Source organism: Streptopelia decaocto (assembly GCF_964273445.1).
Source record: "Streptopelia decaocto genome assembly, chromosome: 6".
NCBI lineage: Eukaryota > Metazoa > Chordata > Aves > Columbiformes > Columbidae > Streptopelia > Streptopelia decaocto.
In genome coordinates, this window is record NC_138660.1 from 62716359 (window position 1) to 62736541 (window position 20183).

The following is a 20183-nucleotide window of genomic DNA, read 5'->3' on the forward strand; positions in this document are numbered from 1 at the left end:
AGCATTTCATCTCACAGCTGGCAGATTTCGGTAGCTCCTTAGGGAAATTTTGGAGCCCCAAGCAGAGGAACTGCTGTCCTGGTACAGCTGAGGGGCTGCCCACTCTCATGGCACTTTCTCCTGTATCAAAAATAGCGTGGTCAGCAGGACAAGGGCAGTGATCCTTCCCCTGTACTCTGCATTGGGGAGGCCACACCTGGAGTATTGTGTTCAGTTCTGGGCCCTCAGTTCAGGAAATATATTGAGGTGCTGGAGCGGGTCCAGAGAAGAGCAACAAGACTGGTGAAGGGACTTGAACACAAGACCTATGGGGAGAGGCTGAGGGAGCTGGGCTTGTTTAGTGTGGAGAAGAGGAGGCTTAGAGGTGAGCTCAGCACTCTCTAGAACTACCTGGAGGGCAGTTGTAGCCAGGTGGGGATTGGTCTCTTCTCCCAGGCATCAGCAATAGGACAAGGGGCCATGGGCTTCAACTCCACCAGGGGAAATTTAAGCTGGCTATTAGAAAGCAATTCTTTGCAGAGAGAGTGGTCAGGCATTGGAATGGCTGCCCAGGGAGGTGCTGGACTCACCGGCCCTGGAGGTTTTTAAACTGAGATTGGCCATGGCACTTAGTGCCATGATCTAGTCAATGGACTGGAGTTGGACCAAGGGCTGGACTTGATGATCTCTGAGGTCTTTTCCAACCCAGTCGATTCTGCGATTCTGTGTGAAGACTCAAGGTCCACCCCAGCAGCCAATGGTCAAGCTCTGCTCCCACAGGGATCTTACATCACTCTCTTAAAACACAAATCCCTATTTATTTAAAATAAATTAAAGGATAGAAAATGCCCACTGCCAAATATCTTTCTGTTTCCCCTGAGCCACCTGGCAGCACATGTCCCTGGTCTGGGGCATGGGGAGCTGTGGGGTGCAGGACAGGCAGTAACACGATGGTGAAGTAAGTGTTTTGTGCTTTTCATTTTTACATGCTGCAGTTTTCAAAGCACATCTGCAATCTTTCAACCATGGCAATATATTTTTTTTCAGCTACGGAGCCTTTCAATGATCTCAGTCTTAAAAAAAACCCCAACAAATCTGCAGAAAATAACCATCCAGGCTGAGAGCAAGGCCAAGGGTAGCAGGCACAGGGTCAGTAAGGCACTTATTTCCTGGAAATATTTAGAAAGTAGGTATCGGTTTGTGAAGAAAAGGGGCTAAAACCGCAGCAGAGAACCTGACATGAACAGGTGCTGCCCACGCTTCTTACTGCAGTCGTTCGTGACCATGACCATGACATCTCTGCTCAGGCCATGCCAGCCCTCACCTGCAGCCAGGGCCTCAGTGCTGTCTTCTTCTTGCTGCCTAATCAGAGGTTTGAGCTGGAGTTTCCAGAAATGAGATACTAATGATTAACAATTGATTAGTACAACTGCATCAATCTTGGGTGATTAGCTGGAGATGTGATTGTAATTTGCAGTTTCAGGTTGCTTGCAAAGACACCTGATTTTAACTCATATTGTTTTGGTTGGTGTGGGTTTTCTTTCCCCTATGTGATATTAATGTGAGTATTTCTACAGGCATTTTCATTTCTGAAGGGAAGCAAATTGTGCTTTGCATTTTAATTTACCGTGACAAGTGATTTTCTCCTTCTAAAGCATTTCTTAGAAACATAAGAAATTCCTACTTTCACTTGCCATCTTGCGATCGGCTCATCACCCGCCACAAAGTGCACAGCCTCTGTCTCTGTGATGTTCAGGAGGGGAATCCGGCATTCAGCAGCCTCAGAGCTGAGAAAATCTGCTGTTGTGGTTTCTTGTTCTCTTGATAACCACTCGCCATTGAGATGCTACAGTAAAACAGAAGGAGAGTGCAGAAACTGAAGGCTCATATAAAGAAATTCCAGTTGTCAACATATGGTTACGTTTCTAATTAATAATATAAGGCGTTTCCAGATGGTTTATTTAGAAGAAATGAGGCTGTTACTGAAGCCACAGCAAAAAGCAAGTCAGGCTCATCTGAGCATGCAATGGACTATTGATTTAGGAAGTGCTGTAGCCTGCACTTGGGATGAGGAGCTGTGGTGAGACTGGGTGATGTGGTGGAGCAACTTTGTGCCTTGAGGATGATGTCTTCTCTTTATCTAAATGGGCTGCACGAGACATCGCTGCTTGTCAAGAGCCTACCGAGCCCCAGGCGGACATGGCAGGCAAATATCAGCTCTGCCTCGTTAGCTGAATTCCTCGTTAGCACTGGAATCAGGCTGAATGTCTTTTATGGGGTGGATTTATGAGATGAATCAAACCCTTCATATCTGAGTATGCTGTTACACCAAACAATTCAGTCCTAGCATTGCCCGTGTATAGTGGTGTGTAATAAAATTACAGTGTCAGCAGAAGAGATGGGTTTAATAGGCATTAAAACTTCTGGCTTGGTATTGAACTATGACTAAGAAAATTAAAATAAGAGACTCTATAACTATGTTAAGGAAACCTTATATTTAACCACAAAACTTAGCAATCAAATGTGTTTAGGAAAATAATGAAGCGTGCCAATTCCAGATGCACAGAATGAGAAATAATATTGTGATTTCAGGCTTCACCAGACTACAATGCAGCTGAACCGAACAAGAGTTAAACAAAAGCCCACAGAGGGCATGAGCATGAGCACATAGCTGTTCATTTCCAAGGAACAAGTCCTGGAAAGGGCTGAGCCTCTTCAGCTCCCCTTGCTCACAGCAGATGTGTTGGCAATGGGATTCAAAGGTGTTTGCACCCGCTGTGGCAATGAGACACGATGGTACTTGGCACTGAAGAGGCTCTGGTAGAAACATGTCAGCGTTTGACAGTATCATCAATACTTCACAATCCCCTGGGAAGTTGCTTACGATTAACCTGGTGACTTGGCAGCGCAGGTTGGGCGACTCTTTGAAGCCGAAGCCAAACACCCGGATCCTGGTGCAGTCAGAGTCACGGATGTCGCAGAGACCCCCGTTCTCTAAGCCTGTGATTTCCAAAGCTTGCCCTGAAAGGGGGAGATAGATACAAAACTTTAGAGAGTAGCACTCACACGCTGTTCTGTTCTGGTAAATCAGAGATTTTGTTGTCGTTGATCCTGGTTGTTTTGGTTTAATTATTTTCCTTGGGGTCTTCCTTGCTCCCCTGTGAATTTCTCTGGAAAAGAGGAGCAGGAGTTGTCAAAGTGGGAAAGCAGCAAACCTCCACTGAATAATTGCCCTGTGCACCCGCTACTGCAAGATATATCAGTGAGTGTTATACAGCCCATGGAATCAATTAACTGAAGCTGCATCTTCGTGATAACAGGTCTTCAGTGGTCACACTTCTGCTGACCCAGGTAAGAGGATGGGAGCTCAGCTGAGGGGACAGGGTGTCATCCCACAGAAGATGACTGTGCCACCAGGCTCCTCATAATGTGAAACAGCAGTGCAAAAAGCAGTCCTCCTTTTATTTTTTTCAAAAGCTATGGATGCAGTAAAATTAATGATCCTCAAAGGAATTCTTGTTTGTGAGGGTTAAGTCATTCATGGGTGGCACTCAGCTCTGCACAGTGTCAGCACCAATGTCATGCACCAGCTAAGTTTCACTTAAATCCTATTTTGAGGATTTAAGTAGGTATTAAGTGATGTGCAGCCTGTGCTGCCCCCCTTACAAGGCTGAATTTCACCCATTACTGCTTTTAAAGTGTTTTATGATTCTCAGGTAAAGGCTCATTTGTGTTTTGTTGTACTTCAGGTTTTCACTGTTTAAAATTGCTCATTGCTTTCACATTGTGGTTATTTTTACAGAGTCAAAATGGGAGTTCATTGGATGTTTGAATTCACATCTTTACTTTAGAAAAAAATACAGTTGGGCAGATATTTGCACCAGCACAGTGTAATTCAAGCTGTTTGCCCTGTTACATGCTGCTCAGCTTTTCCTCTCCCCTGCCCCATCACCGCTGCTCTGGCAGAGCCACATTGCCCATCAGTTTTCTCTGAGCTGTAGCTTATATAAAACAGAAGCTTTGTGTCACCTAATATTTTAATGGTACAATGGTTCAGTTCTGATTTGAAGGGCAAAACGCCCTGAGCTGAGTTGACAACCTCCCCCAGTACCTTACTGTCCTTTTAGGGCTGCGCCATTTAAGCTGTAACTGGGATGAATGCGGTTTAAATACTGTGATCCACCAGATTGCAGCCCATAACAACATGGCTGCGTGGCTCTCATTGTTCCAGAGAGAGGAAAGAAAGCAACATAAATGTAAAAAACAATGGAAAGAATTTTTCTATACTTCTGAAGTGCTTTTAGCTTTTCTTTTTGTTGTTTTGTTTTGTTTTGTTTTTTAATTGATTTTATTGCAGCAGTATCAGCAGCACCGTTGGACAGTTTGCAATATTTACAAGAAGAGAAACGGTTTACAGCTTATCAGCATTCATCAGCTAGTTGTGGATTCCTGTAATGTACAAAACTGTTAGTCAGATGTAGTGAATGGTTTTGATAAATTGCCTTCTTCTGTGGCTAATGCCTAAAAATTAAAAAAAAAGCTTCATTATGTTTTTAGTGAGATTTTAACAGTTAGCCCCACTAGTGCTGAGGTAGCTGGGATTGCATTAACATTTTCATTGTTGTTGCAGATTCTCAGGCTTCTGTGGGTGATGTAAAACCTCCCAGGCTGGGAAGGAGTGAGGCACAGGAGTGTGCTCCTGCAGATGTTCCTCTCCCAGGAATGGACTCTTAGGTTGGTTGCTTGTCCATGAGCCCCACATCCTTCCCCAAGGGTTTCTTACATCTTCATGAGCATCCTGACACTACATGATGCCATTGTGTCAGGGCCAGGGCAAGATTATCCAGGGCCAAAGCTTTTTGAAATGACTCGCTATATCAGCATGGCAGTTCATGTTTATTCCTCTCACACCATTTTGTACACAGTTTTGTATAGCATCTTTAAATGCATCTAAATCTGGAAGATGATTAAGGGAGTGGAGCATCTCCCTTATGAGGAAAGGCTGAGGGAGCTGGGGCTCTGTAGCTTGGAGGAGACTGAGGGTGACCTCATATATAAAGGGTGAGTGTCAGGAGGATGGAGCCAGGCTCTTCTCAGTGACAACCAATGGTAGGACAAGGGGTAATGGGTTCAAACTGGAACACAAGAGGTTCCACTTAAATTTGAGAAGAAACTTCTTCTCAGTGAGGTTGGCAGAGCCTGGAACAGGCTGCCCAGGGGGGTTGTGGAGTCTCCTTCTCTGCAGACATTCCAACCCGCCTGGACACCTTCCTGTGTAACCTCATCTGGGTGTTCCTGCTCCAGTGGGGGATTGCACTGGATGAGCTTTCCAGGTCCCTTCCAATCCCTGACATTCTGTGATTCTGTGAAATATGTTTGCATACATGCTTTGGATGTCTTCTCTCAAGACGTGCCATGTTATGGGTTAATTGGGATGAAAATGAGATTTGTTTTCTGGTGAAATGAGTGAAAGGTATGTGGCAGAAAAATGCACCTTGTTGTTTTCGGTAGTTTGGCGAAGGTGGGGAAGAAGGAGGGAACTGAGCTGTTGCTCGAGTGGGCTCAGCCAGCCATGTCACCCACTGCCTGGTTCAGCTGGGATGCTCTAAGGGAGGAATACACAGCACAGTTGTGTGGGAGACCATCTTGAATTTAATGCTCTATTAGTTTATTTCTGGCCACTTGACATTTGCTACTGAGGAGGTGGTGGAGTCCCCATGCAGATTTTACCAGGCCCTTTTGCAGGGGATATTGGGAGGACAGGAAAAGAAGAAAAGAAAGTGTGATAGAAAATGAAAGTAATTATAATGACTCATTTTTAAACAAATGCATACTGGAGTTCAGCCCTTAAGCCTCAGTAATGCTCCTTTTGAAAATGGTCATTATTTTTAACTAACTGTTTTTTAAAATGAGATAACACATTTAATGGGCATAAGAACATTTGTTTATAATGTGGTTTTCTGCCTGTCTTTGCCTTCTAGTTTTGGCTACGTTAACCGGTTTCAGCCAAACGTGGAAGGTGAAATCTCAATGATTTTAGCTTTGGAAAAATCTCGTGACAGTGGGTATCTGGGCACTCAGCCATGGAGCTCCTGCTCTTGCTGGGGAAACACAATCGAGTTTTGGCTGTTCATCGGTCCCCATGTTAGTGGATGGGTAGTTCATAAACCTGTACACAGAATATGCTCAAGGGCCAGAGAGGCGGAGATGTGAGAAGGAAATATTGGAGAGCCTGAAAAACCTTTAACAAAAGAGCTGCGAGTGGTTCAGCAGAAGACTGGAGGGGAGAAAGACAGGAGCAAAGGGAAGAGGTGGGAAATATCATGAAGGTGAGATTAAGGGTGAAAGTGCAGATATCCAGAGAAAACGGAGGTCATGGAGACCTGGGATGGATGTCTGGTGTCTGTGGAGGGGCAAGTTAAAGAGGCAGGAGAGAAATCTGCGGGAAATCAGGCAGAGCGTGGAACGAGCATGGGAAAAACAATCGGTTTGCACGTTAATAATGTACATTTAGGAGTGTGAATGCCAAAGTATAACAAAATGCAGAACAGTTCATCCTCTTTCTTTTCTCTGTATGACCTACGAGCCAAGAATGTTGTTTGGGTTTTACTGGTAGATAAAAACCTGAAGCTCAGGGCAGCACCTGGGGCTTGGGTGGGTGTCGGGGAGCAGTCACATTATGGAGGAGGATTTAAGGAGCTGTGCGTACATAGGTACTAAAAGCCCTCCAGACCTCGGGCAATTAGATGGGAATAAGGGATCTGTCGGGTTTGGTTTGCAGTGCTTGTGTTGTGGCTCCCTTGAGAGACAGGGACTGTCCCGGTTCCTCTGCTTTACCCCCAGTAGGAATCTGCAGGAAAGAATAGTAATTTCAGAGCTGCTGGCGGTGCCGACAGTGTGGTTTCTTTCTCTAAGTATCTACGTGACTCGAACCTGACAAGGAGCACAGGCTACGTAATAGACTTTAAAAAAACCCTGCATAAATACCTGACTGGTTTTATATATATTTGCTGTAGTGTATTATGTAAATAAGAAGTATGCACAGATGTAGAAGTAAAATGGAGACAGTTGACAAAAAATCAAGAATCTTGCAAATTACACTTATTGAAGTCTTACTGATGGATATATGTGGTTCATGTTGGGCTTCCACTTTTGATTAGAAAATGTCCTAGCACAAATAAACATTCTTTTGCAGTGTTTGAAAGCTACACATGCAACTGTGGGCTGGAGCAGCAAAGCTGAAATTAAAACTGGCAAGGATTTTGTTCAAATAACAAGAAGGAAATGGACTGCTCTTTTTTGGTTTTTTGATCAGGGTGTTATAAAAGCAACCTGACTCATGAAAAGCAGATCAGGAAACAAATCATAAGCGCATGGTCACAGCTTTGCTGAAGTGCAAAAGAAAATGTTGCGTATTTTCCAGTCGCCATGACCTGGAAATTGTGTACCTGGCTGAGCGAGGTGCTGTGCCAGAGCTTGCTGGCCTGGCTGTGGGCAGCCAGTTGTGGCTGTGATGGTTCTGGATCGCAGCAGGATGCGGCTACATTATCTCACAGCTTGGACACAGCAAGTCGGAATCTGCCTCCATTCAAATAAATGCACAAATATTGTATTTCTTTCTTTTGTATGTAATTACAGCGGTCGTATGCACAATTAGTGAATGCATTATTCTGGAACTCATGGTATCAGTAACCCAAAGCTCATTTGAAAATCCTCCCTAAGAAAAAACATTAGCAGCTATATGCTGTTTGCATGCTTCTGCACATCGCTGACTTCCAGATGAAGGCTGTGCTTGTCCCTGCATCCAAAACCACTTCTCAAAGAACCACAGTTTATTGTAGTACTGAACTATAGACCTATGATCTTTAGCTGACAGGGAGAAAGTCTGTTTTCCAGCTTTGAGCGACTCTGGTACACAGGATGGTTTGCAGAAATAAGCCCTGGGAGAGGAAGGGAAGGGCATTTTGCAAGTACTGCATGTGAGAAATGGACTGGCTCAATTTCACACTGAAAGCGTCCATGTGCTGCAACAATATGGTAAATTATTTTTGCTTTAGAAATCTCACTATGACATTTTATGTCTATTTGTTCCTTCTATTTTTAAAAGGCTTGCTAGCAATTTACTTCAGCAACAGAAAGGGTGTGTGCTGTTAACTGTGTAATATTACCTCTTTTCTAGATGGCCTAGACAGGTGGTAAAATATAAGACCTGGTTGTGCATTCATGGCACTTACTGTCCCATCAGGACCTTTCAGTCCCTTGAAGCACTTCATGTTAGAACCCCTGGCAGTATCTTCTGGCTCCCCACCAATGACCACAGTGATGCCACCCAAAGGGATCTGGGCACGAGTGACCTTGTTGGTGTCATCATGGTCCTTATGTCCACACTAGTATCCACTTGGGTGTTTCTAGTGATTTTCTCATCATTACAGCTATTACAGAATAAGATATGATTATTGCGCTTGAGTTCTTATTCACAATTGGCTGAACATTCTGTACTGGTAGATTGTGGGCTCTTTACACAACACAAAACCATGATACAGAGGTGTTAAAAGTTTGCTCTGAATTTTTAGCTCTGGTCAGTTTAAATCAGACCTTTTAATGTTCAGCAGATTTTAATTCTGTAGCTCATAAACTGTCATGAATTTCTTATTTATCATGTATGTGAGTGTGTATTTGGAGAAGGTTGGTTGTTTAGGCCTTTTTGTTTTGTTTTGAATTTAACCAGATTTAAGGCTGAAATTTCCTGTGGTGCCTGCAAACAGCATGATGTAAAGAAGTTACAGGCATGCACCTGGAGTCTATGGCTTTGGTCAGTTTAAATCAGACCTATAATTCTGTAAACTTTTCCAGCATTTAATTCTATACGCTTTACAGAATGGTTTTGTTTAGCTGCACGTTTTCCTGAACTGCTTTCGCTGCTTTGCATTGAAGCAAATAAAGTAATCAGCAGAAAAGACTCATCTCCCTGATCTGATTTGCAGGGAATGGTATGGATCACCGAGCACGCAACCTTCCATGTCCCTTATTACGAGGATTTGATATCCTTTTAAAACCCGGTTTCTATCGACTCTGTAATAGCCCTTCCCGCTCAGCCAGGCCCGGCCTTGGAATGGCAAGACCTGGGAGTTTAAAACAGTAGATTAAGGCTGGTATTGATGTTTGGCTTTTCAGATGCGTGTTTATCTCATCCGCACCATCCAAAAGTAAACTAAAACTGCGGTGAAAAGAAGATCTTCAAAAACCAGCATGGAGCTTGTCAGTCGCTGAGAATCACCCACAAATAGGGTTTATGTGGCTGGGAGAAGTCTGTCTCCGTCAATATAAAACAGAGTACGTAGGTGTCAGTCAGGATACATCAATGGGAGGTTAGGTTAGGTTCACAATTTTATTTTCTTTTGATTTTTAGCTATGTTTCTTGGGTAAATTTTGTATTTGTTACTAATATTTTGTGGTTGGGGGTGTTCCTTCGTTCTACTAGCACGGGAGTGATATTTTCAAAAGCACATAACTCCTGTGTTCAAAAAATTATGTTTGGTTGAGAAATCTCAAAGCCTTGATATTTACTCATTATTATGCCTACTCATTACGCCCTTTTCAATTATGACCACTAATACTACCTTTATTTTTAGACTGAAAATAATATGTTGGTGTAAATTTTTATGGCTCTGATCTGTAGATACTGTAGAAAATTTTTATTCATATCAGATGCCATTATTATTGGGATTCTTAGCTCGCTTTGATGAGGACCAGATAGATATCTGGGAGAAAGAAACAATGTATTTTGTAAATAAATGTTTAATTTTTTTTTAATCTATTTTCATTCAGCATTAAATTATAAATTGGTTGAACTAGGAAAAAGCTGAGTAACCGAAACCAATAATATCTTGAATTGCTTAATATGTATTCTCATATTTATTCTTTATCTATTTTCCAATATTATCTAGTAAGCTTAGGAAAAAAAAATGATATAAAGAGGAAATAATGGCTCCCAAAATGAAGATTTTAATTTTCAAGTTACATAGAACCTCTTTTACAAAGTATTGATAGCTTAGTGAAAATTCCTTCACTTCTTCAATGTCAGCTTGAAGGAAATAAGAATATATTCGTAATATCTTTAATCCTTATGTAAAGAACGCAGTGGAATGGAAGCAGCATATTAATGTGTGTTTTAGGTTGCAACAGTATATAGAGATTTGCATGAAGTGTTCCCTGCTTTATGGAAATTATTACTGAAGAAAAGTGTATTTGATAGGCATAGTTGAGTTCTCTTCTAAACTATAAAAACACTGCTTCTCTTACTGTCCATCAGTTGACAAGTGAACAAGCACATATTTGGGGTAATGTGGGGGGTATAGATGTAGGAAATCTTTAAACCTCCCTCAGTTGGCTGGATAAGAAAACTCAGCATTGTGGGATGGAAAAGGCAATCATTAATTTGAGACAAAATGAAGAACATTTGTAAAGAGACCTTATTTTTTCTTTATAATGTAATACTATATCCACCAAAGTCAGTAGTATTGTTGTAATGGAGAGTTAAGCCAAATGACTTATTATTTTAAAAGAAAAAGAAGCTTTTAAAAGAATAATTGCATTTAATTTTTTAAAAGAAATAGCACTCTGTTTTGGCCAGAAAACTTTAGGTTTAGTAAGTATGGTGTTTGCTATTCTCACAAGCATGATTGACTCTTCTTTTGAAGGCCAATTTTGAAAAATTGATGAAATTAATTGTTAAAGTGTGTTGCATCCTCACTACTGTATGAAGTGTTTTCCCATATTAGCCAAAACCTTTGTTGTGTTTTTTCCTTGTTTCACAATCTAAACCATTTTAAAAACCTGATTGATTCCTGGAGAGAGGATCAGACAGAAATCCCACTATTTCAGGTAATTCTGGTTCTGAGGCCCTTTATGGTGATGTAAAACATCATTCTGCCCCGTGCCACAGGCTGGTCACGGAGACAGAGGCTCCCACCTTTATGTACTGTGAGCAGAGTGTTTCTTTGTAGATATCCTGGTGATTTAAGGAATTAACTGTTTTTTCTTTGAAAAGTCTAGTTTGCATTTTTACTTATATAGTCTAATTTACGTGTGTTGACCCAATACACCCCAACGACTCCATCTGCGCTGTTGTGATGTGTCACGTCAGCAAAGCACATATCGCTTGTGCCAAAAATATCCATTTACTTGACAGACTAAAAGCCTTTAAATAATCATTACGGCACCATGATCTGGAATTTAAAGACCATTGAACTGATAGAAGTGGGAGAATCTTATTTATTACAAAATCAATATGTTCCCATGCAAAATCTCCATAGGAGATGTTTGACACAGAGAACTGAATGAAATACTCTGTCTCTTTTCACCTGAGCATCTTGAAGCAATTTAAATCTTTTCTTCACATCTCCTTCATGTTTTGGCCTTGAAAAGAGGAATTATACTTAAAGCTTAATTATATAAATAGTGGGATTTCTATAATACAAATTTAATCTTCAACTTGTATGACTGGCCTAATTAAAGTTCCGAGCTTATTCTTCCATAGGGGAGAGATGTCTTCGTTTGGAAGACCCCACCTGAGGAACTGTACATGCTGACCCCATACTGTAACTCAATATAATAATTATGTAATGAAAGCACATGAGCAAGACTCAGCCCAGTGCAGTATGATAAATTCAGAAAGTTCTTTATGATCATTCTAAAAACCCAGGGTGTAACTCATGTACCTGCCATTGCAGATGGGTCTGAGGGACCTGCATGGTTGTGATTCACAGCTCTGAAAATGCACTTGGGTTCACAGAACTTCTGAACAGCACTACTGAGATTTATTGATATGAAAATGGTACGTCTGTAAGCGTGTTAGGTAAGCGTTAACTTCTCACCTTCTTACCATCATTTTTGCTCTCTTGGATTTCTTTGGTGGCTATTTTTTTGCCCCAGAACTTTCCAAATAGACATTTAAACTTGAAGTGTTATTACTTCACTGAAACTAATTTGTCCTTATTATTCCTCATTACCTTTTATCTTGTAATTGCTCTTCAGAGCTTCATACAATCTGCATATTACATCCCTCTTTGTGTGCTTTACCGGTCCTGATTTCTTTTTTTATAAGCAACATGGTCGATATATACAAACAGTAAGCACCAACCTGATTTGCTATCTGCTGTAATTGGATTCTGCATTTAATTACAGGTGGTAATGACATTTTAAGCACCTTATACAGGTGTTGGGGGGGTTTTGTGAAATGTTAAGCAACATTAAGAAAGTCTAAGTTTCTGGAGCATTGCCAAATTTCAGAGGTGCCTTTCAACTCCAAATTGCGGTTTTCATGTGAGGATAATTATAACTCTGGCCACCTGGACGGCTCCTGTTGGAGTCAGAGCAGAGGAGTAAGTCTCTGCAAGCACTTTGCATCTTCTCTCTTCCTACATGTTTTCATTTAAAATTATTCCAAATACGTTATGAGTTGTATTCTGATCCCTAAAAATACTGCACAACCATCTTTCTGTGTGTGTGTGCTGGTCAAAAGCAGTGGCAGAATGCGTTATGATCTGTTGGCAGCGTGGCTGAGATTGGGTGACCTTGGAAAAGATATTTGAATTATGTTGATGGCCTCCTTGATCTTGGGGGAGTTTTAATTCACGTATATAATTCCAGCCTGAGAAAATTAGAGGGAGATTTGTTTTGGAACTAATGGGAAAATATATGGCCAGCAAAAGGAGTTGCCTTTTTCTTCATTACTCATGTAATTTCTCCTGGAAAACAACTTTTTCCTGACAACGCCATGTAAGAGTTAGCATTTCCAAAATCAACGTGCATTCTGCTGCTGCTTCTATCTTTTTAAAAGAAAAAGAGGCAGTTTTTTATGTCCTGCAGAAACCTAATTCAGTTATTAATTTCCTTCTGCTTTTCTTCCCTGCCTACAGAACCTCTGCTTACAAGTGCAGAATCCCGAAGGCTGATCCCACCTGCTGCCTGGGTCAGGATGCTGGAGCTGCGCTTTGGGGCTCAAGTTCCCCGTTGGAACATACGGCTTTATGTCTGAGATTGGTCTTAATTCTTCATCTCTAACAGCCTTTTCTGGTGTGAAATCCTGGCTTTAGTGACATCAACAGGACTTCAGTTCTGAGGACTTCCAGCCTTTTGAACTGCCCTTTAAGAAGCGCATCATTATTGTGTGATACCGTGGTACTTATCCCCGCAAATACCTGGTACATCATGTGCTGTCTCTGCCTATGAAATGTAAAACCAAGCAAATATCTTTATAAAAAGTTGTGAATAAAACTCGAATTTCAATAAGAGCTGAGGGAGAAGCTCACACTATTACTTCTCTTGTTTGCCACTACTAAATTAAGTATTATAATGCCAGAATGATTGGCATGCTACAGCTAAGATTTTATTTCTCTTTGTAGATGATCTGACCTCTGGCTAGATGTGTAGATCTGCTTTATATTGTGTTTACGAGATCAAGTACTTTTATAGATACACAGTTTCTGTGTTTTGGTGTACAGAGAAAGAATATTCGAGACCACTCATAACTGAACTTACAAACCATCTGTAATACAAGGAGCTCATTGCAGTTCATCCCATTGATTCACTCTAGAATGTGGTGGGACTTTTCCCTCTCCATGGTTAATGCTGAGTCCAGCTTCTTTTACAAAGTCTTCCCATAGCTTCTCTACAGTTATGCCAAAGACAAAGAAGAAGGCTGTGCAAATTAAGTGTGCTGTTTCTCACCTTGGGTTTGTTTTAATTTTTCTGGAATTTTTTTTTTCCCACTTGATTGAATTTTAAATGCTTCTCCCTCCCATTTTCTCCAAACCAGCAGCACAAGGGATGGAGTAACCCCATGGCCAAGTCCTACTTGCAGTGAGGGAAATTCATACTGCCCCTGCTCGCCTGTCGTGTGAAGCTGAGGGCTCCTCTGGCAACACTCTTTGGGAAGAGTCAGCATTGCAACAGCAAGTTATGGATTCAAAGGTATGTTTTCTGAATTGTTTTGCGTTTCTGGAAGCCATGTTACAGAAGGCATTTGCAATTCTCCTGATCGCTGTTGTTCCCATTTGTGAATACTGTGATGTCTTGGGTAAATTCAGTCAGGAAATGGATCCTCTTTATTTTTAGTGTGTTCATTTTGGGGGAGAAAAACAACAAATCAAATGAAATCCAGCCAAACAAACCTCAGATTTTTGTATTAAAGAGGAGCCCTTCTTTAACAAACAGACTCTCAAAAACGTTAACTATTTTTTTATAATTAGCCTGGGGGCAATTCTTTTTAAGTTATATTTGCTTAAACAACTGCTGTTTTTCATTGTAAGGAAGAACATCGTAAAATATTTTGAATAAATATTTCTTTAGGTTGTGGGACACACAATGGATTGTTAAGTAGTTTTATTGTCTACAAGGATATTTGGGAAAAGGCATTTCCACTTTAAGATTCTAATTGTCATGCACAAAGCAGCTCAGAGGTTTCCATGGGCTGAGGAGTTTATCCCTGTGAACTGTGCTGCATGGTTAGAGTTTTACTCTGTACAAGCTGGTAGACAGATTACAAACAGAAAAAATAGATCTATATTTTGCAGAGAAGATTTTAGTGATTAAAGTTAATTCCACCAGCCTTAATCACAGTCTGTTGTGACATTTTGATTTTTTTTTTTTCTTTTTCTGTACAAACATCCAAGTTCCCAGTGTATGTTCATGGTGTGGAATATACCGTGAAGGACTGTTGCCTTATACCTCTGGGAATGGACAGCTGTTGATGAGAGGGCCACATATAATCTCATATAATCTCACTAGGGTGGTGGAACAAAGGAAAATTAATGGTAAATGTTCCCCAGGCAAGGTGCACCCTTGGGAAGGCATATCCTGCGCTTCAGGGAGCTGTGCCACTGCCTTTTCCTCAAGAGAAAAATAAATACTGGTGGCTCAAAACAGCAATTTCTACTACAGTTTTATTTAATGCTTTCTCTTCTGAGCTTGCTTTACTTAGCTAGAAAGCATTCTTCTCCTTGAGTAGTAGTTATCTGTGTGTTCCGTAGGTTTTCTTTAATAAAAAATAATATTTGCACTTAACATTTCACAGAATCCCAGAATGTCAGGGATTGGAAGGGACCTCAAAAGCTCATCCAGTCCAATCCCCCACTGGAGCAGGAACACCCAGATGAGGTTACACAGGAAGGGGTCCAGGCGGGTTGGAATGTCTGCAGAGAAGGAGACTCCACAACCCCCCTGGGCAGCCTGTTCCAGGCTCTGTCACCCTCACTGAGAAGAAGTTTCTTCTCAAATTTAAGTGGAACCTTTTGTGTTCCAGTTTGATCCCATTATCCCTTGTCCTACCGTGGGTTGTCACCGAGAAGAGCCTGGCTCCATTCTCATGACACTCACCCTTTATATATAGATAACCATGAATGAGGTCACCCCTCAGTCTCCTCTTGTCCAGCTCCAGAGCCCCAGCTCCCTCAGCCTTTCCTCACACGGGAGATGCTCCACTCCCTTCAGCATCTTTGTTGCCCTGCGCTGGACTCTCTCCAGCAGTTCCCTGTCCTGCTGGAACTGAGGGGCCACAACTGGACACAATATTCCAGGTGTGGTCTCACCAGGGAAGAGTAGGGGGGTAGGAGAACCTCTCTGACCTACTGACCACCCCCCTTCTAATATGCCCCAGGTACCATTTGCCTTCCTGGCCACAAGGGCACAGTAACAGTCACAGAAAATATTTTACAGGTATTAGTTTTTAAGAAAACCACAAGTTCTTAGCTGTAGTTAAGGTAATGTGGGTTGTATACAGTGTGACAAGGAGAGCAAAGGCTATTCACTTTTTAAATCAAATATTATCATTGAAATGTTGGCAAAACTGCATGGGCATTTTGGAAAAGGGCCTTCTGCCTTGTGGTAGGAAAACTGCTGAAGCTGTCAATGTTAATTTTGTCACGGCACTAACGAACTCACCCCCAGCAAACGAAGCAGTATAAACACTAAGGGGAATTTATGCTTTCCTAATTGCAATGGTGTGGCTCTGGTGTGGGTCCAACACAAAGTGCGTGTTCCCCAGGGACCTACTGAGCACAAGGATGCTCGTGCTAAAACATATCTAATGAAGAAGAAATAATTTGATAAATAAATAATAATAAACCAGACTCCCAGAAGAAAAGTGGTTGGAAGCAAAGACCCAACCACCATGTTTTTCTCAACTGGAGAAAAGTGAAGCAAAGGCAGTGAGAGGTGGACGAAGCGGTTGGATTGGGGAGCAGTGATGGTTTACAGTGTGTTCCCCCAGCTGAAGTAACGTTTCTTTTCCACTTCTCGCTTCCCTGTGCAATTTTGGTCTGTGCTCTGTACATTGTCCTTGTTTATATTTGATGTCGCAGCAAAAAGACAAGGTGCCATTCGCTTTTACTTGAAAGGTCATATTGAAGGTATTTTCCCCTAATCCGAGGGATTTCAAGCATAGCAAAGTAAAATAAAATTTAAAAATCTGGCCTAAGCAACCTTCATAACCTGACCATATCGCAGGGTTATTAAGTTAAATAGTGGATTGTATATTGGACGATTACTGCAAAATTGCTCAACTTGCTTTTCAGTCACTGGTGTCAGTTGTCCTCTGTGTGAGAGAGTATGAATTCCTCTAAATTTAGGAAATGATCCCACAAATTTTAGCCTGCCATTAACAAAAAACAAGTGTCAGGATATATTTTAGCACTTTCTAAATCAGTGCACCGAAGACACATTTATTACAAAGCACATGGGTAATCCCATCCTGGGTAGTAAATGCGTTGGGGTATCAGATGTGCCGCTGAGCTGCTGGGGCTGGATGGAGATTCGGATGTCTCAGCTAAGCTGTGACAACTGACCCTAGATGTGAGCTTTACCTGTCCTAAAGACAGAAAAATGTCCTAAGCATCACAGAAAAAGGCTTCCCTCCACATTTGGGGTGGGTTAAGAGAGCATTCCTTGTCATTTCAGCTTAGCTGAAATACTGTTACTTCTTAAGCTGCAGGAACTCAACTGTACGGCTGAGCCTTAAGTACCTTTTTGTAACTTTAAGCATAAGCTGATGTGGTTTGCCGAGACAGGGCTTACTTTTTGAAATTAATGCTAACATTTATGCATGTGCTTAGTTTCAAGCACTGTCAGTACTCACATAGGACTTGCATTTTATCCACTGAGGGCCTGAACTGTAAAGAAGAAACAAATCTAGTGGGGTAGTCTGATGTGTAAATGGAATTCATAAATATTTGCAGAATCAGGTCTGCAGGTTCAAATATGTCCTGTAGCTATTTTGTGGCTACAGACAATGTACCTGTTCATTTTGTCACTTTTAATTTTTTTTTGTTACTAGTACAGTGTTTCAAATTAATTTTCAAATTTCATTCTCTGTTGATCAGAAAAAAAAATGTATCTATACAGTGTTAACATGAATATTGACCACAAGGTGAGCAGGACCCTCTTTTTTTTGTCAGAAGCTTGCTTGTCAGCATGCTGGTGATAGATCAGATGTAAAGAAAATCACTTCTGCAAAACCAATTTGCTAAGGGGCTTGTAAAATCCATTTTTAAAAAGTTACTGAGGCGAAAAAGTGAAGGACCAGCCAACCAGATATTTTGATCGGCTCTTCAAGGTCAAAAACTGATTACTAATTCATCAAATATCTTAGTGGTAGCACTGTTTGAAGAGCAAACAACTCTGTGCAGATGTTCTACCTAATAACTCTGATACCACGGAAAGACGGGTAGGGTAGGAACAAACAGAATTTTTTACTTACTTTTGGCAATGCTACAATCGTAGGAACTGTGGTCTTCAAAGCACTGGCAGCCCAGTTCCGTACATTGTCCATTCCCGTTGCAGAAAGCAGGACACCTGAGGACGGTGAGGATTTCCTCCTGGGTAGCAGATGGATGGTTTCCTACCTGAAACACTCTGTTTCTGTTTCCTAGCACTTTGCTTTCACATTCATTTTCCAAAAGGGCTGTCAGTGCCCTCACCTGGGCCACGTCATCCTTGAGCTGCAGATCTAAAAGGCAGATATCGATCACCTCATCCACCTGTTTTCCAAGGAGACCTTTGCACACTAAGCCAATGGTGGAATTCGCAAGAATTTGGTGGCAGATCTCCCGAGCTTTGGCGGCAGTTAGACCGTTGGGAGTGGGCCATGCCAGCTGGAGTTTAACCCGAATTCCTTCAAAGTAATCCTCTGGGAAAAAATACGCAAAGCTCTCTGAGTCTTTCTGGTTTGGGCCGTGCGATGGGTGAAGGGATGAGTAGTCGTAATAGTCTCCTTGCCTTCTATCTCTCCGTAGGTCTTGTGTTGGTTTGGTGGAGCTGGTGGAACTGTTCTTTTCCATGGAAATACGGTGCACAAAGGGTTTTAATCGGTCCACGGGGCTGTCTCGCTTTTGGACTGGTTTAGGCAGATATCTCTGATCAAAAGTCTTGGGCGACAGCTTCCCGTCTTTGCGCAAAGTTGACTCTGGTTCTGTCTGAGCGACAAACTCTGAGGTAACATCTAGATACGGGATTGCGGAGATGTAATCCACCTGATCGTAATGGCAACCAGAAGATTGAGGGGAAGGAGTCTGGAAGGCGTTCAGCGTGTTTATCATGGGCATGGACCTATTGCTTTCCTTCTGACATCTGCAGTAATTTTTCCTTCGCTTCCTCTCAGAAGGTGCTGGAGTCTTGTCAAATAAACTCTTCCCTGGAGGTAATCTGATTTAAAAATAGAGAGAGATTAAAGGAAGGAAACTTCCAGCAAATTAGTCTACAATACCAAGTAAACTTTCTTGCCCTGAGGCTGAGGAATGTATAAATTCCCAGTGCACCAAAGTACATAAGAAAATGCTCAAGTTTAATCTCTCTTTTCTTGGGTCGCTTTGCACTGTCCTTCTTGGGTTGTCCTGTACATATTTTAGCACTACATTGGGACATTTTAGTAAGAGATGCTTAAATGCTTAGCTGGAGTGTTGCCTGACTGCTTGACTTCTCTTTGCAGAACGTTCTCCGAGGTGCAGGTTACCCTTTGCATATTGCACATGAAATAAGGCCCTGGATTTGGCCTTGGTGTGACTAAGGCTTGAAGAATGACAGTGATTTGTTTCAAATGCTTTGTTATTAAAATCATCTTTATCTATTTCCTTGTGCTCTCCTTACTAGGTGTTTCCTCTAAGACCTAGATCACTGCAACTTTACTTTTAAATGCCTTTTCCTTTAACATTTTTTATGCATATTTTATTTCATTTCATTCCTGTCTTCTAAAGGAGCTTTCTTTGATTTTTTCTTTGGACACAAAGCAGTTTTCTATTGATCATAGGGCTAGGCTATCACATAAGGTAAGGTGATTTTATTTTCTCTTTGTAATTTAGTCCAGCTTTAATGACAGAAGAACTTCTAGATAGTTCAGTTTGAATAAATATCCGTGGTTAAAGTTTCTTTGGAAATTTTATGAGCACAAGAGCACTTCTTGATCTTATTTGTGCAGCACAAGAGGAATCCTGGAGCTTCATAGAAAACTATATGCTTCTTGTCCCAATAGTTTGCAGCACTTTATTTCCAGACAAATTTGAAATATTACTAAAAATATAAATTATTTTGGAATTAATTTTGTCTTGCAGACCGAATGTAGAGATTTCAGGAAAGCGAAAGCATTTGTCAACATTAGGGAGCCAGACACTGGATTCTGTTGTAGGAAACATAATTCCGTTTATCCTATTTTTCCAATATATATCGAAAATAGCATCTATGGTATTATTATTTTGATCATTAATACAGTACTACTTTAAATAAAACATCATGGTGTCACAGGCAAAATGAAATAATTTTTGTTTCTGAAACGGGAGCCCAGACATTCATGAAACCATTTTTCCCAATGTGCGGGCACGGCAGAGTACAATACGATAGAGCAGGATGGCGTTTGTGCTCAAAGAAATGCACAAACCGCTCTGTGCTTTCCTACAGCCCAGGACAATTGAACAAATTTCAGTAAAATGAAACTCTTTTGCCTTGATATTTTATTGAAAAAAATTCCTTTGCTGTTTCTACATGATACCAAAGACCTCCTTTGGTCAGCTCTGGTCACCAGGGACCTGTGGTGTAGAAGGGATGGAGCCACTGGAAACCTCATCCTTCCTCACAGGTGTGCAGGTACCAACAGCATCTCCGTGAGCCAGGATGTGCCTCCTGTCCCCTGCATAAGGCGACTAAACTATCATTCCTCT

General features: G+C 41.5%; 1 protein-coding gene across 1 annotated transcript in view; it reads right to left on the reverse strand.

The window, feature by feature from the left end:
- Window positions 1-20183, reverse strand: part of LOC309441366 (von Willebrand factor D and EGF domain-containing protein-like) — a gene marked incomplete at its 3' end in the record, with an annotated part of 173842 nt that overhangs the window by 71700 nt on the left and 81959 nt on the right. Inside the window, exons 11-13 of the mRNA XM_082055997.1 lie at window positions 17735-18678; window positions 2864-3000; window positions 1664-1825 (exon numbers count right to left, since the gene is read on the reverse strand). Of these exons, the coding sequence (XP_081912123.1) occupies window positions 1664-1825; window positions 2864-3000; window positions 17735-18678 (1243 nt within the window). The remainder of the gene's footprint in view (window positions 1-1663; window positions 1826-2863; window positions 3001-17734; window positions 18679-20183) is intronic.